At 42.9% G+C, this 17863-nt stretch overlaps 1 protein-coding gene across 1 annotated transcript in view; it reads left to right on the top strand.

Annotated features, from left to right (window-relative positions):
- The window catches only part of LOC121288625 (zinc transporter 10-like), a 29839-nt gene extending 13128 nt beyond the window's left edge, over positions 1-16711 (top strand). The window contains exons 3-4 of the mRNA XM_041207283.1: positions 5906-6145; positions 16218-16711. Of these exons, the coding sequence (XP_041063217.1) occupies positions 5906-6145; positions 16218-16711 (734 nt within the window). The remainder of the gene's footprint in view (positions 1-5905; positions 6146-16217) is intronic.
- The last annotated feature ends 1152 nt before the right edge of the window (positions 16712-17863 follow it).

Raw genomic sequence — 17863 nt, 5'->3', positions numbered from 1 at the left:
CCCAGCCCAGCAGCGTCCTCCTGCCCTGCCCGGCTTGACAGCCAGCCAGCCTCTGTCCCTCCCACCCAGCCGGCATCCTCTCTTCCCCCCCACCTGGCCCAGCAGGGTTTCCTCCCCCACCTGCCTGGCAGCCAGCCAGCCTCTCTCCCCTGCAACCGGCCAGGAATCCTCTCTTCCTCAACCTGACCTGGCATCATCTCCTCCCCCCCACCCAGCCTGGCATCCTCTTACCCCCATCTGGCCCAGCATCCGCTCTCTCTCTCTCTCTTTCTCTCTATCCCCAGGCCAATATCTTTTTCTGGAGCACACTCACTGCCACCAGTGTTGCTGCTCCTCCATTCGAGTGTGTCTATCAGCAGCAAACACAGGTGAGGAAAGGCCTGTGATTGGAGGAGCTTTTTCTTTCATAACCTTCCACTCCAATTGCCAGTATTTTGCAAACTGCCTCTGGAGGCCATATTGGGGGGGGGGCTTCGCACGCCAAATCCAGCCTGTGGGCCGTGCGTTGGACAAGCCTAGTCTAGGGAATCTGTAATTGCTTTTAAGAATGTTTGAAAAGGACTTCTAAAAGTTCAAATCAAATAAATTATAATTGTGTTGAATAATAAGAAATATTGGCCCATGTGACCTGGCAACCTTGACCTGGAACCAGTACCAACAGGAAGGAAATTAAGATACTAAAGCCATGTGGCCAGACACGGAGAAGACAGGCAAAGAAGCTACTGATGTAACAAAGGTAGGAGAGCTGGAGGCAGAAGGCGATCAACACACAGATGCAGAAGTAAAGAGAAAGCAGACAGAGATAGAAAGAGGTCCACACTGAATTATTGTGAGGAGCAGAAGCAAACTCTCTCAGGAAGAAGTCAGTTTTTTCTGTTTGTCAGACAAGGAGACAGGAGCTCTTGAAGGCATTGTGCAATCTAGCTAAAATGTACTAAAATGTGGGATGCTGTGTGAATATCTCAGGGACACCAAAAAGCTGTGTGTTTTACCAGAAGCAGCCAAACAGCAAACTGGGGTGTTATTGGTTGGTTGTGAAGGGACTCTGGGAAGCTACTGTCATGACCAAAGCGAGAGGGTCCATAGAAGTGTGCCTTGCTGAAGTGTACCTGTGAAAAAGTGGAGGTCAAAGCTGCTGACAGTTAAGACTCCTGATCTACCTTGTGTGAGTAAAGAACAGCATATTGTGAGCTGTGTAGCAATGTAGTATCATATGTCTGTGAGCAATGATGTGGTGCTTGTGGTTGTGTAGGATGTATCTTTGTTGTATCAAGTATTTAAAGTGAAATTTATCTTTTTATTTGAAGTATCATTTGCCTGTTAATTGTTGGTTCTGATTTGTGCTAAAGTAAATTTGCAATAAGTGAACTCTTGGTAATTTCTTTGGTTGGGGTTCGTTTGGTAAGTTTGGTTATTTTGGTTTCCCCATGAGGATTGTAACAGGGACATTACTGTGTGCAAATGAACAGCCACTTTATGTCACACAGTGATGACACATCAAAAGTGCTTGATTGGCACAAAGTACTTCTGGATTACCTCACTTTGTGAAGGCACTAAACTTCTTTTATTTTAAAATTTACAACCCTAGAATTAAAAACCTCCCATTGAACCAGTGCAATATTTCCATTTCATGATTTGTTCTTGTGATGTCTCATTGAGAGCACCAGGTCTTGCAGCAGTGATGCTACTTTTAAGAGAGATACGTGTGTGGAAGAGAACATGGAAGAAAGAACAATAACAAAGGTGATCCCAAGGTTAAAAGAGGATCAGTTATAAGATGTTGGATATATTTGAGCTGTATTGTCCAGAGAGCAGTTATTTAAGAGAAGACCTCAATGAGGTATATAAACCATTTAATGTCATAGAGATGTGGGTCCATAGTATTATTTCAAGGCAACATGGGCTAAAGGATCAGAAGGCATTAACTTGAATTAGTGAAAGGTAAATTTTAAAACTTAAAAAACTTTACTCAAAATCCACCAGGTGAAGCATTGGAGTCAAAACCCAAAATTTTCTGTCCCGCCTGTGGCGTGAATCACTGCGGGCGGAATGGAAAATTTGATGGACCAGCCAAAGGTCCATTGACTTCAGGCGGGAAACTAACGATTTTGAGATGGATTTTAAGCTCGTGACATATTGGGGGGGGTGGAGGGAGCAGTTCAGTAGCGCATGGGAAACTTGGAAGTCACTACATTTCGTTTATCAATCACTTCTTAACCCAGCCATTGCATTACCGTTTGACTTTGAGGTTTCCCGACCAATTAGACTCGATGGGCATGGTGATCACCCACATAATGTGGCATCAACTCTTAGTAATTAAAGGGACATTTGAATATGCAATTTGAAGGAGTTTGTAGTTGAGAGGAAGGAGTGGAATATTGGAGTTCAGACAAACCTGAAGGTCAAAGCCTGCCTCCCTGGATACGCTGTTGGAGGCTGTGAGGACCTGGAGGAATATACTGTTCCCTAGGGTAGGAGCTGACTGGGGAAACCAAGAAGATGTGGTTGAAGCCAGCAAACATTGGGTGTAATTATTCCAGTAGACTGCACTTGTCTGCCATCACCTGACAGGATACACTGAGCCTCCTAAAACACTATTGTTCCGAAATTAAAAGGAAGCTTATCTTCTGCCTGTTGCCCCTGTGTACCAGGTCTGGCCTCCAGTGAGCTGCCTTGCTCTGCTGATTCCACTCTCTCCTGTGGAGCTGCAGGTCTGTGAACAGCAGGCTGTTGCTGTTGCAGTTCCTTAGTCCAGTATTCATGTTGCCTTTCTTCTTCGGTCTGCTTGTAGTCCCAACAGCTGAGTTTTGACGCTGTTGAGACTACCCAGCTGCTGGCCAATCAGATTTGCTGGCAGTTCTTGAGGGTGAGATTTCCTGTCCCTGAGGGACGGGAATCCTACATTTCCCTCATCCAGGTTACCCCCAGCATATTATCGCTGCAGGGCAGCCTTTTGTAAAGTTGGGCGGCTCGCAACCCATTGTTTCTGAGAGGTGTCAAGCAGCCATGTTCTAAGTGTGGCTCCCTTGTTGCCAAGGAGCCAGCCAGTTACTCTGCTTCCAGGGATTAAGACGCTTGGGAGGGTGGACTGCTGCAGGACATAGTTATCAAGGCAGCTGCCTGGAAAACTTGCACACACTTGCAGAAAGATCTTTTGTGGTTGCACAACAGCTGCACATTGTAGAAACCCTTGCAAATGTGGGTGCTTTAATTGCCACATGTGTGCAGTGCAGCTGCCCTGCATCTGTGGGAAGCCAACCAGAGCTGTAAACCCAAGTGCCTGCTCATTCTGGCTGGTCTCATCGTAGGTGAAGGTTTTCTTCCTTGTAACTCTTTCGAGTACAAACACGTTTCCATCTGTTTCAGATGAAGTTACATTGTTTCATAGTTTGCCATTGTGAGATTTGAACTCTTGATCTTGGGGTTACAAACCCAGTACCATAACCACTTGGCTATTTAGGCCAAGCCTCATTGTAGGTGAAGTTGCCATAATTGCCAGCCCTGACAAACAAGCCATCAATCTCACCTGCTGACTATGAGACCCTGCAAACATCTCTAGTTGAGCACTGGAAGGATCTGGAGGCGAAAAGGTTGAGGGATGTGGTGGCTTTGACAACCACTGAAAGAGCGGCCACCAGGTCCAGTTAGCAGCAAGTCTTATTCCAGCAGGTTGCAAATGTCTGCCATGACCTGAAAGGATAGCCTGAGCCTCCTAAAACACTATTTTCTGACATGAAAACGAAGCTTATCTTCTGCCAGCACTGGGTCTGGCCTCCAGTCAGCTGCATCCCTCTGCTGATTCCCCTCTCCCGTGGACTGCAGGTCTGTGAACAGCAGATTGTTGCTGGTGCAGTTCCTGCTGCTCATGATGCTCCTGCTGGTTCCATTGGTGGTCATCTCGGTCCTCGTTTGAATTCCAAAGTAAGATGGTTTAAGCAGAACCCTTGCTAAAATGATCACCAAAGTACAGATCAGATCTCTGGATCTCCAAGGCTAGATGACACCATGTGCAAAGTAACCTCTCAGCACAGTTACAGCGGACAAACCTCTTTGACACAAGCAGGTAGAAGAGCAGCAGTGAGTGCTCTGTACATTATGGCATATTTCCCTGCCATGGCTTCAGTCCCCTCTGTTGCAGCTGTCTTCTCGCCTTGATTTCACTTGTGAGTTCCAAGAAGCCCAGGAGCCAAAGTTAAAGTCCGGTACTCACAATATTGCTGTAATTGAGCACTTAACATAATGAAATTGACAGCCCATCTTCCCTGAGGAGCTTGCTCACACACTGCCTAACATGCTGCAGTTTGTAGGGGGTGGGGGTGTGTGTCAGCTTCACCTCTGACTTCTGAGCGGTCCAAATCGCTCCCACTCCCTGTGTTCTAGACCTTGGACTTATTTGGGGATTGTGACAAAGTGCAGCAGACAACTGGTTTTGGTACAAGAAAAAAACTGGGTTTATTGAAGTCGCAAATGAATTTATAAGATTATACAGACCTACAAAGTATACTTAGTTAAGAATGGGGAACACACGGCATAACGAGGGAAAATCACGCTACTAATCCCCTTACCCTTGTCCCACCCCCAAAACCTAACTAAATTGAACTAAGAGAGGTCAGGGATCATGCTCACCAACCAGGGTTCCTTGACAGTTCGAAATCCAGCCAGGTAAGCCGGTTGCAGTTTTGGGGTACACTCTTTGTGTCCTCTGGGCCTGCTGTCCCCTCGTGGTCCTGGTTTGCAGAATCTGCGAAGGTTCTTCAGTTGGGTGGAGGGCGCGGTTGTGGATGGTCGATCTTCATGGGGGGCTGCGACCTTGCTGTCTTCGGTTGAGACTGCCACCCTGTGCTCCTCGCCGTGATGTTGCCTGCGGGCCTGCAAACCTCCAGATCTCCTCCCTCCGCTTGGCTGAGCTACCTCTCCCTGTTTAAAGTCTGTTTTTAACTGCTCCAAAAACTGCTCACCCTCCTGTGTCAGCTTTCAAAACTGCTCACCCTTCTGTCACAGCTTCACCTTCGTAACTGGTGGCCCAGTTATACTGTTTTTAAGAATTTCTTATTTGAAACCAAATCAAGGTTAGTTCTTTGTCTGATTTGGACTTCTTCAGGTGATTGTTGTCTAATTGTTTTTAATGGGCTCGCATGATGTTTATCATTGTCTTCCTGCCCCCGTAACTAGTCTTGAACTGAAAGCCATTGTATGTGTGGAGTATTGATAGGTTCACACAATTGCATTGATTGCGACCTTCCTGCCTTAGTAGTTAGTAAGCGATTATTTATGCAAGATTTTGATGGGCTTTAGTTTCGTGTAAGATGAAGTCTTTCTCTGGGTTGATTGTTTTAAAGGGAAGAATGCGTGTTCTGTCTCCTCTCGTCCTAGCCTCCTGTCTGCAGGGTTCTACACTTAACCCAGCAGTTGGGTCCTCTGCCATAAAAGTCCAAAAGCTATATCCTTGTTGATGATATGAAAAATGTGGGAATTTTGAGAACCCTTCAAGTTAAATATGGAAGCCTTTGAGTTGGAGCTACCTTTTTGACTAACTCTTTTGCCGAATTTTGCCCTGCTACTCCCCACCCCCCCCCGCTCACCCATCCTTACGCCCCACCTGTACCCAAACCTATGCGCTCACCCACATTAATATTCCACCCTTTGTACGAGTTCAAAATGAAATTGAATGGCAGACTGGATGAGTCGATGTACTGGAAGGACAAGCATCAATGACTCAATAGTCTTTCCTGATCCATGACTTTGTCTTGTATGCAGTATTAGGGTAAAACTGTCTTGGACTACAATTACATTACTGTAAGGGGAGGGAGCCAGTTTAGATTAACAGCAATTGCTGGCTAGTGATGCACACTGATTTTATTGTACTTCATAAGAATTAAGTCTCTAATAAATATTTATTTTCTAGGTGTGCTTCTACATGTAATGGGCGATGCATTAGGCTCTGTTGTGGTGGTCGTTGCTGCTACTATCTTCTATCTACTTCCACTTGATGAAAATGAAATCTGTAACTGGGAATGCTATGTAGACCCAAGTCTGACAATCATCATGGTTATAATAATTCTATCATCTGCTTTCCCACTCATAAAAGAAACAGCAATTATTCTGCTCCAGATGGTACCCAAAGGGATCAAACTTCACGATTTGGGTAAGCTAATCTGTTTACTATGTAAGCTCAATTAACATGTGTCATGGATTGGAGCCCTTGTTAAAATTGGAAATTCATATCTCATACATAAGGAAATGACTTTGTATGCCTAGGGTTTAATACTTCATGCCATATTTAATCTGATCCAAGTTACCTGACATTAAACTAGCTCAACAAAACATTAAAGAAATATTCTGCCAATACCCTGGAACATAAAATTGTATGTTTAATACAACTTTATTTTTCTAATTACATGCATGCAAAACTAACATGGTTATCAAAGTGATCACCTCAAATAGTACGGGAACTTTGTTTCAGAATTATAAGAAAAAAGCCTTAGCTGGGTTTATATTAATATAACATCTACAGTTCAGCAATCACTTTAGAGGATTACATTATTTAACTCATCTTCTGTGGTCTGCATACCAGCATAATCAACTCCAGCTATATTGTCTCAATTTAAGTCCAAATTATTAGTGCAATGATGTTCACATTTCCTGCAAAAACTACACTTGAGCATTTTGAAGTGATGCTTCTATTTTAACAAATAATGATTATGTTCTTCTGTAATTGACAAAATTGTGAGAGCTTGGACTTTAATGCGAATGATTTCTAATAATGTATTTTTGTTTGGTTTCTGTTTAGTACAAAGAAAAATGGTAATTTTTCACAGAAGAACAGAATTTTGCCCTTTGTACAAGAGTTCAATAATATTTTAATCCACCAGCATGCATGAGAAAGGTTGCTAAAGCAATGGCACGAAATGTCACAGGGAGGTTTATACATAATTCCTATGGGGATTAAAAATTGTCTCAAGAGTACCATTTCAGCAGCAGCCTATTTGAATGAGTGTAAAAGGGAAATTCACCATTAGTTTGCTGTAATAGTTGCATACCTGGGAAGTGGTAAAGTTCTTTCTGTTTTTCCTTCTAATTTTCTAGTGTCAATGTGAATTAATTGTTGAAATTTCAGAAGCTTGTCATGTAAGGCCAACTCCAGGAGTTAAGAATGTAAACTTGGGTGGCACTTTAGTGTAGGACCCAAGGAGTGCTGCATTCTTGCAGGTGCTGATTTTTGGGTAGGACATGAAATGGAGACCTTGCCTGTCTGTCTACAACAACAACGTACATTGTCTTTAATGTAATGAAATTCCCCAAGGTGCTTCACAGGAACATTTCAAAACTAAATTTGACACTGAGCCACTTACAGAAATATTAGGTCAGATGATTAGGTCAGATGTTAGGTCAGCTTGGTCAAAGAGGTAGGTTTCAAAGAGTGTCTTAAATGAGGAAAGCAAGATACAGAGATGGAGAAGTATGGGGAGGGTATTCTAAAGCTTGGGGCCTAGGCAACTGAAAGTGCGGCCAACAGTGGCAGAGTGATTAAAATTAGGGATGTTCAAGAGGCCAGAATTAGATGAACCTAGATATCTTGGAAGTGGTGAGGCTGGAGGAGATTATATAGATAGGGGAGGGGTAAGGCCATGGAAGAATTTGAAAACGAGGAAAATAATTTTAAAATCAAGACATTCCTTGACTTAGGCCAGTGAGCAAAGGGGTGATCGACGAACGGAACTTAATGAGAGTTAAGACATGGGCAGCAGAGTTTTGGGTGACCATTTGGACGATGCAGAATGTGGGAAAGCAGACAGGAGTGCATTGGAATAGTCAAAACTAGTGATAACAAAGGCCTGAATGAGGGTTTCAGCACCAGGTGAGCCGAAATGGGTGAAATTGGAGGATGTTACAGAGGTGGATATGGGCAGTCTTAATGATAGTACAAATATGTGGTAGTAGCTCATCTCAGGATCAAATACGACTCCAAGGTGGATAGAAAAAATTTCATGCTACTATTTGAGGAGCAAGAAAGTCTTCAGGTGGCATCCATCACCCATCCACAATAGATTTGCTGGCTATTCATCTCATTTGCAGTTTGTATGTACACATTGATTGGCACGTTGCCTAGATAATAACAGTGATTGCACTTGAAAAATAATTCATTGCCTGCAAAGTGATTTCGGATGTCCTTGAAGATATGATATAAGACAGGATTCATTCATTAATATTGTGAATTTTCCTTGTTTAGTTTAGAATGTTCTTGTTTCCATTTTTGCAGGACATTGTATTGATGTTTGAATATAGAGCTACAAGTATTAGGGCAGCAATAGTGTGTTCCCTGATGTGTTAATTAGTTTTGAAACAATAGGAGGACTAATAAACTGGTTTCTGGTGCAAATTTTCTTGATCCGTTGGTACCTTAATTCACCCTAAGTGGAAAATGGTGATAAAAACCTGTTACGTAAGCTTTAGCTTTGAAAGGTTGTGTGTTATTTTATTAGCGGTACCTTCCCAAATTTAGGAAGGTTCTTCTAGAATACCCTGGTGGGATTGGCATATACCTTTGCAACCCAGCAGCCTAAATAAAATAGGTTCCAGTTGAAACCAGTTCCATGGTTATGGGAGTAAAACTGCTCCATTGACTTAGACTGGCAGTGAACGAGGAATATACTGAGCTCTCCCTTGTAGTTGGAGTGACTACTGACAGGGCTGGGGCAAAGGGGTATGAAAAATCCCTTCCATAAGCCTTGAGGTGGGAGAATCCATGCTATGTTTGATTTACACATTGAAGCAAGTCTGTGAGACAGCTTATTAATTGGACTTGATGAACAAACGGTCTTCCCCTCCTTTCCCCTTCCCCTTCCTTCTTTCCCCTCCCACTCCTCTTCTCCTTTCTTTCCCCACCCTTCCCTTCTCCCTCCCCCACCCTTCCCCTCCTCCCCCCACTCCCTTCCCTTCTCCCTCCCTTCCCCACCCTTCCCCTCCTCCCCCCTCCACTCCCTTCTCTTCTCCCTCTCTCCTCTTCCAAAAGTTGGAAAAGAAGACAGTTGAACCTAAGGCCTTGTTAAGACAGTCAGTACTGCATGTGCAACAATGAAGGCACATAAATGTTAAGTATTTTATAGACGTTCAGATCTGTTAACAATTGTAACAGAAGGAGAGTGAGTACCATTAGTTTTCTGCCTAAGCATGGGCGTAGTATCCATTGCTTGGCGTACTGAATGAGGGAAAGAAGGAAGTGCAGCGGCTCAAAGGGCATTGGAGGCTCACGAACTGCCATGGGTATCCCAGTCAATACATTTACTGCAATAGATTGAGCTATGCAGAATTGACAGAGGCATAGAGGCTGAGGAGGTTCAAACTTAGCAATGAGGTACAACGAACCGTTTGCAACAAAAGAAAAAAAGGCCATGAAATTTGGCTCCTCAGCACCCTTGTTTTGGCACTATAGAGGCCATTTTACCTCTAAAAGGGCACATGGACACTTCTGGGGTGAGGTGCACTGGACACTATTTTGGTTAGTGCATTAGGCGTACACAGGGAGGATGGGATGTATACAGAGTTAGCACATCGGCATGTCAATCAGCGTGTAATGTTGACTTGACGCCAGCCTGTTTGTTTGGAGCTCAACATTCCAGCTAAGACCATCTTTTAGACACGCACAGCTGGACACACGATCAGCAGAAGGAAGGAACCCCCACAACACTATTTAAAGGGATCATCAACTACTTTCAGATTAGTGCCCGATCGACTTTTTTTTGTTCTTGCTGTGATTATAGAAGTGTTTGGTGATTTTCAGAATTTAGAAGTTAAAGTTGTTAAAGTAAACAGGAGGGCAGCTGCTGAAGGACTTGGTCCTGCCTTCAAGGATTTTGCAGAAACCACTTGCTGCCAGACATAGGACTGTAGCCTGATGCGGAGAATAAACAGAGGTGACACAGAGCAGGACAAGCTACTGGAAGAGCGAGGAGGAGAAGGGAAGAAGTGCTCTCAGCTAGGAGGCCATATCCACCTAAGGAATTCAGGGAGAAATTCAGGTCCTACCTGAACCTTAACAAGGAACAGTGGGTCAAATATCTTTACATCAGTAAGGATGTCCTCACTGAAATCTGCTACCTGCTGCAGCCACAACTGCAAACTCAGAGCAGACCAAGGCCTGCACTGCCAGTGGCTGTCATGGTAACTGCGGCAATGAACCTTAAAGAGCCTGGCTCCTTCCAGTTTGGAGCTGGAGATTTTTGTAACATCTCACAGTTTGCTGTCTTCTATTGCATAAGGGAGGTCATGGGGACTTTGTATTCCCAGCAGGCCGACAACATTTCATTCTTTTTTGCCAGGGAGCAGCAGGCAGAGTGAACTTGTGACTTTGTGAGGATTGTAGGCTTCTCCATAGGGCAGATTATCATTGATTATACCCAGGTTGCTCCGTGGTGCTGTATGTCAAAGCTAATATATGCTACAACTGAAAGGGATTCCTTCCATCCAGTTAATGTGTGTCATCTGTCTGAGCTACCTTGACAAACCAGAGTGTAGCTACTGGGTGACAAGAGCTACCCTTTGATGACATAGCTCATGATTCTCATGTGCAACCTGCATACACATAGGCAGCATGTATATAATGCAAGCAGTGTTGTCACTTGAAATATGTTAGAGGAAACCATTGGTGTGTTGACACCATATTTCCACAGCCTGGACCATTCAGGAGGAGGCCTGCAGTGTGCAGCATAGTGGGTTTCAAGATTCATGGTTATCTGTTGCATCCTACACAATCTTGCCATCATGAAGGCACAGCCCTTGCCACCAGCTTCATGGTAACCGGCTGAGGGGGAACAGGAGAAGGAAGAGCCATCAGTGCGATACCATTAAATACAACCCAACTGCCCCATACCTTTTCCTCCCTCAGTCACTGATCATCATAGTTCATGCTTGTCTGCAAAGCAAAGATAAAAGATATCATAAAATAAACATACCAGACCAAATTTATAAATCAAACCACGCCATATTGCAAACAAAAACAAATTAATCACCCTTGCCTATCCCCTTAGTGTCTGTCTTCCATGAGTTTTTGGGTGTCCTAGTGCTGCTGTGCATAGTTAGCCCAATGTCTGCAGCATGGCTGATGGAAGGTTGCTGACTTTGATTGCGGGACGCTGCAGATGTCATTGCAGGATGACCATGAGCAGTTTCGAGCCTCAATGGTCTGATTTTGGATTGCACCATCTCAGCATGAGCGGCAGCAGTGAGGCTGGCTAGCTGATGGGTAAAAACAAGGGCACTGATGAAGTAATCTGTTGGAGGATAGATGGCTGGACTGCTGTACCACCCTGCAAGCCTGTGCGACTGCTGATATCTACAGACATGAAGGCAACAGTCCGAGCTTCAAATAAACCTGGAATAAAATGCTAGTCTCAGTAATAATAATCATGAAACTACTGGATTGTCATAAAAATCTATCTGTTTCACGAATGTCCTTTATAGGAGAAAATCTGCTGTTCTTCCCTGAGCTGGCTGATGTGTGACTCCAAACCCTTAGAAATATGGTTGACTCTCAACTGCCTGCTGAAATGGCTGAGCAAGTCACTCGGTTAGAAGGCAGCTTGGCATAAACTTCTCATGGGCAATTAGGGATGAGCAATAAATGCCGGCCTTGCCAGCAGTGTTCACATCCCAGGAATGAATTTTTAAAAATGACAGCAAATTCACTTTGCATGACTTCGGTCTGAGTTTCCTCTAAAGCACCAAGATATTGGGTGGTTTCTGCATGTGCTGCACTGAAAATGGAAACATCAACCACCATAACTATCTCATGATTTGATCCGCAATTGTGCTAACAAAGTTGGCCACCACTTCCATGCTGGAAAAGATGGGCTCCGAACTCTGTGCAAAGCTCTCTGCAAGTTGGTGCTGGATTCCTCCATGCTCCTTGACATTGTGCACAGGCTTTCCCGTAGCCTTCCCAATGAATCCAGCAATCCACTTTGCTTAAAAACAAAAAACTGCAGATGCTGGAAATCCAAAACAAAAACAGAATTACCTGGAAAAACTCAGCAGGTCTGGCAGCATTGGCGGAGAAGGAAAGAGTTGACGTTTCGAGTCCTCATGATCCTTCCACAGAACTAGGTGAATCCAAGGAGAGGGGTGAAATATAAGCTGGTTTAAGGTGGGGGGGGGCGGGGGTTGCAGGGGAGAGAGAAATGAAGGGGGGTGGTGTGGTTGTAGGGACAAGCAAGCAGTGATAGGAGCAGATCATCAAAAGATGTCACAGACAAAAGAACAAAAGAACACAGAGGTATTGAAGTTGGTGATATTATCTTAACGAATGTGCTAATTAAGAATGGATTGTAGGGCGCTCAAGGTATAGCTCTAGTGGGGGTGGGGGGAGCATAAAAGATTTAAAAATAATGGAAATAGGTGGGAAAAGAAAAATCTATATAAATTATCCACTTTGCTTATCCATCAGACCTCTCTTATAGAAGAAGTGCTCATCTGAGCCTTTTGCAGCATGTAAACACATGTACAATCTCACCCTGTAGCGAGCTGGCACCTGCACTACCCTTGCCCCCTGCCCTGGTTGCAGGCCACCAGTGCCTGGTGTCTCATCACATAGAGATCCTGTCTCTATGCTATCTGGCGTCAGCATCTGATCTGGGGACTGTCAGTATGAGAGGGAGTGATGGTGTTTCTTTTTCTCACTGTCTCCCTGCTTTTTCACCATTGCCTGGCCAGGTTGCAGTTGTTGGGGATCAGAAAGGAGAAAGGCACGAGGCTAGAGTTGTGGTGAGAGGAGGTGGAGAAACAAGAGGTGCACATATACACTGCAGCATGGAACTGAGAAGAGTTTATGGGATGAGAGGGGAAGTAGGTTGAGAAAAGAAAGATTGGGTATGAGGATGCTGTCATCTTCTATGGTTTCAGCCACTGCAATGATGGTGAACACCAGTTCCTCCTTGGGCGTAAGGATTTGCAGTCACTTCTCACCCCTGCCAGTTGGGTGCTGTTGCCTGCAGTTATGTACCACCTGTCTCTTATGCAAAAGATAGATGGGTCAGTGAGTTTGGTACAATGTGTTTGGATGATATGGCTGTCATGGTTGAATAGCTGGTAGTGTGTGCAAGCTGTGAACTGTGTGAGTGTGAACCTGCAGCAGTGCTAAGTGTGTGGAGGGTTAGGTGAAGCTATGTATGTCTGGAATGAGTTGTGATTCATAAAGATTATTGGTAGGTGAGTGACGGGAATGCTATGCATTGTCCATGGTATGAAGTTAGAGATGCAATTGGCAGGATATGGCATTTTAAGTTGAGTTCATTGATCTTGACCATTTGTGTAAGGTCATTGAATTTCTTGCATCGGTTTGATCACTGGCATTGACCACCATGGCTGTCTGATCCTGTTGCCTTCAGAAAGTTTGCTTGTAGAGCCTCATGGCCCCTGTAAATAGATCACGTCTCTCCACCTCTCCATATCCATCACCAAGGTGTCCAGTATAGCATCAACCTTGGAACATGCTCTTCTCCTACTGCACCATAATTCATTGCTCTTTCTTAGACAGTTCCAAATCCTCCTCTGGTCAAAATACACCTCCCCTTTCAGAAATGCAGGCTGGCTTTAAGTAGTTCTAGCTTGCTCAAACTTGGGCCCCCTGCTGAGGTGAGTAGCCACGAAGTTGGCGGGCTGTCTGCATCCGTTTCAATGAGTGAAGGTTAATTGTGCACTACAGTCTATCTCCGGCTTTTGGGAAGTATTGAATTTTACTCCCAAAGACTTACACTTATATAGCACGTATCATGACCTCAGGACATCCCAAAGTGTTTTACAACCAATGAAGTATTTTTGAAGTGCAGTCACGGTTATAATGTAGGAAAAGCAGCAGTCAATTTGCACACAACAAACAACAATGTGATGATAATCAGATAATCTGCTATTTTAGTGAAGTCATTTGAGGGATAAATATTGGACAGGGCACTGGGGATAACTTCCCTGCTCTTCTTTAGAATAATGCCATGGGATCTTTTATGACCCCTCGCAAAAGCAGAGCAGGGTCTCAATTTACTGCTTCATCCAAAAGGTGACACCTCGAACAGTGCAGCATTTTCTCAGCACTGCACTGGAGTGTCAGACTAGATTTTTGTTCTTGTGTCATGGGAGCAGCACTTGCATCCACCAACTTTAGGTCAAAGGCAATTGTGCTATTAATTAAGCCATGCTTGATACTTGGAAGCAATGCATTTCCACTGGTCATCAAAATAAGAATAGAGAAATAGGAGTAGACTATTCAGCACTCTCCCAAGCCTATTCTACCATTCTGTTTGATCATGACTAATTTGTACCTTAGCTCCGTGATTCCATATCCCAGCTAAAAAAAACTATCCATCTCGGTTTTTAAATTTTCAGTTATCACATTATATCAGGTGCGTCAAGGCCTCATTTCCCAGTTTTTCCAATTAGCAAAAGGGATTATTTTCTTATATTTCCCATCTATTATTTCATTGTTGCCTCCTGCATGTGTTTAGCTTCAGATAACTGATGCTTTCTGCACTTTGGAAAAAAATGGCAGATATGTCCTTTTGGTAACATTCATGAGATAGATTTAACACTGAAAAGCATATCCTGCCACTTTCCACTTGTTAACTTTACTATGTCCATACAGCTATTGTGTGTTGGTTTGGATTGGTGAAAAGCGTTCTTAACGTTTGGGTCAGAAGATCGTGGGTTTGAACTCATATTTTAGACTGTGCTGATGTGCAGTACTGAGAGAGTGCTGTCTTGTTGGATGAGATGGCATCCAGTGATTTGATTGATTTTCTTGATCAGATGGCACAATTCGAAGAGGTGCAGGCAACTCTCCCATTATACTGACCAAGACTTCTCCCTCGCACACTATTAAACTAATCATTCATCCTATTTCTTTTTATGAGATGTGGAGGTAAATGGCTGCTGTGTTTGCCTGTCTAATAAATCCCTGTAATCCCAAAGTAATTAATTACTTTGCTTTAAGGCAATTCAACATGATAAGGTGCTGTATAATCACAAGTATTAGTGAATTAATTTTAAGTTTTGTATTGCTTAAACATATTTTGCTGCCAGGTTTTCTCCTTGAGCGTTGTGAGCTTCTCCATGATTTTCCCTGCACGTTAATGGCTGCAATGCCTACTACAGAGCGGTGGCAGATACAGAAGGCTTGCTCCCTGTATTTATGATTAACCCTGAAGGACCTTGGAATTTTCAATTTCGGTATGGGTGTAAAATGGGTGATGTTGAAGTATTGCCACGAGTGCAAAGTACTAGTGGGCTGCTGATGCCAAGGAAATGTAGCCAAACAGGAGATTGTATCTACAGGAGAGGGGAAGGAAGGTGGGTAGGGGAAGAACATTTGCTTTTAGCTAATGGCTGTGAATCTTGCGACAATATTTTTGCTGAAACTGAAGTTTTTTAGCTAATTGAACATGATTGTGTATTCTGATTTAATCAACTCCTATTTCAACATAAAATCTAAAAATGTTCAGTGTAACTGCAATTAGATTATGAAGTGTAGTGAAACAATACAGTTGGTGTATTTTAAATCAAACTATTTAAAAACACGATTAAATAATCAGTCCTGAATAAAACAGGTTTAAAGTTAGCTTAATATTTCAGTCTTGGATTATTAGAAATCATATACTGTTGGTACAGGAAATGCATTGGTTCTCTTCTTAGTTCAAGCTGGCGATTAAGCTTTTTATTACCTCACTGAAAGTGCAAAGGTTACAAAGTTAATATGTTTATTACAATTAATCTTTTCATAATACAGGATCCGATGAGCTAATTTCTACATGCTTATTTCAGGCCACCCACTTGCTGCTTTTCAACTTATGCATTCTTCTTCCATCAGGAGGGTGCAACAGTCGGCTTTTCCATGACTGTTATTGATGCTGCTCTGGGTTGGCCCAGATGGACATGCCCAACTAGTTTTCCTCCTTTCTAAGAGACTCGGATGTTCTTTTGAGGAAACTGGTCAAATCTAGTGTCAAGAATACTAAAATTGAAGTTTGCTTCTTTTTCCTCTGGATATTCAGGATTCTGGTACAATAGCTAGGTGGCCAGTCAATTACAAGGCAGGCCTTGCCAAACTGTAAGGCAGTAAATGTAGCTCTAAACATTAAGTTCAGAAGTGTAAAGTTACAATAACCTTATTTTGAATTATATGCTATTTTTGTTAATTGAACAAATCCTAAAATTCCATTTCCCATGTTTTACAGATGAAAAATTATGTTCAATTGATGGAGTACATGGGATCCATGAACTCCATATATGGGAGTTGGCTGGAGGTAAGAATATTGCTTCACTTCATGTGAAATACCTGGATCCATCCAGCTATAAAACGGCAGCATTACAGATACGTGAGATCTTCCACAATGCAGGAATTCACTCTGTCACCATCCAGGCAGAGTTTTTTGATGGAGTGACTGAATCCGTCCTAATGTGCAGCTCCCCTTGTATATTAAAGGAATGTGAGAATAAAATGTGCTGCATCCCACCGAAAGACTACGACCTTAATGCAGAGGGCTACATAGAGATGCGTGACAATCCTCCAGGGGCCTCATGCAATGGCCACACGAGTAACAATGCAGCAGAAGATAATGCAGAAGAACGTTCCATTCTTCCACCTTACAATCTGATAGCAAAAGACATTCAGGAAGGAAAAAAGGAAGCCACAAATGGGCTATTGCATTTGCACAGTACGTCAATATGAGTTTATTTTATATGCAAAAAATGTGAGATTTTGCACTAAAGCTGAATTTAGGACTGGTAAACTCATAGATTATGCTTGTTATAAAAATTGAGTCCGCAACCGAAGAGTACAGATCAATAAGGTCCTCCTCTGTTAATGAGTTTGAGTTGCACTTAGCTAACCTTCAACTTCCTCATTATAATCAGTCTGAAATGAGTTCGCCAAGCTAAATACAGCTCACAGAAGTGATTTTATTTGTGTCCTTGTAAACATTGAAATTAAACGGCAAATTGCCATTTGAATGTTAAATTGACGAAAACCGATAAACTAAAGTTTAGCTCTTGCAAAATAACTAAATTATACATTAAACATGAGTGAATTCCTTAGCTTTATTTAATTTCAGTTGCATGAAATGTCTAGCTTTGACACTGGTGTCAGATGTCCTGGAATTGACCATTGCTTTCAAAACAAGGAAAAAAATCATTTAAATTTTTTCTAGTTTCATCGAACCTCAGTAATTGAGATTTCCTTTGCACAATCTTGCACCTTGAGATGATCAAGTACCAAGTGATTGCTTTTTGACACTATTGTAAAGCAGTGCTATTTTCATACAGGCTGCTTCTTCCAATGCATTTGCCTGGCGTGTAACAGCCCGATTGCTTATCTGTGTTCTTTATTATTTAAAAAAGGTGTTGCATGAATTTGGACCTTCTGTTGCCACATGTGTCTCCTTAATTACAATATGTTACGCTGCTGTCATTAAGTGGTGGGTCTTGGCTTCATTCCTAACCATGATTCTCATCCAGTTAATTCCTGACATTGAGGTAATATTGGTTCAATGCTGGGTAGACTCTAAGTGATCAAAATACACAGATTTAGGAGAGAGCAGAAAAGGAGCTTTCATCTGGGACGGGAGCCTAGGACCAAGTTTCACTAGGGTCTTATTCTGACCAAAGCATTCCTTTAAATTCCAGTGATTTTGGTGGGTTTGCTTGGGGAGTATTTAGTGAGCAAATTATTCTTCCAACTCTATATCGAAGGGGCATGTCTTGGGAGTCTAAGCAGTTTCTCAGAATTCTGCCTTATATGCCCTTATAAATCCTGAGGGCAATTTTATTTCGTAATTTCTGATTTATTTCTAGTTATAATTATGAACTGACCACTGAAAGCCAC

The sequence above is a fragment of the Carcharodon carcharias genome, chromosome 2 (genome assembly GCF_017639515.1).
Source record: "Carcharodon carcharias isolate sCarCar2 chromosome 2, sCarCar2.pri, whole genome shotgun sequence".
Taxonomy (NCBI): domain Eukaryota; kingdom Metazoa; phylum Chordata; class Chondrichthyes; order Lamniformes; family Lamnidae; genus Carcharodon; species Carcharodon carcharias.
The sequence above is the reverse complement of the archived record's forward strand: the minus strand, read 5'-3'. Positions and strand labels throughout refer to the sequence as shown.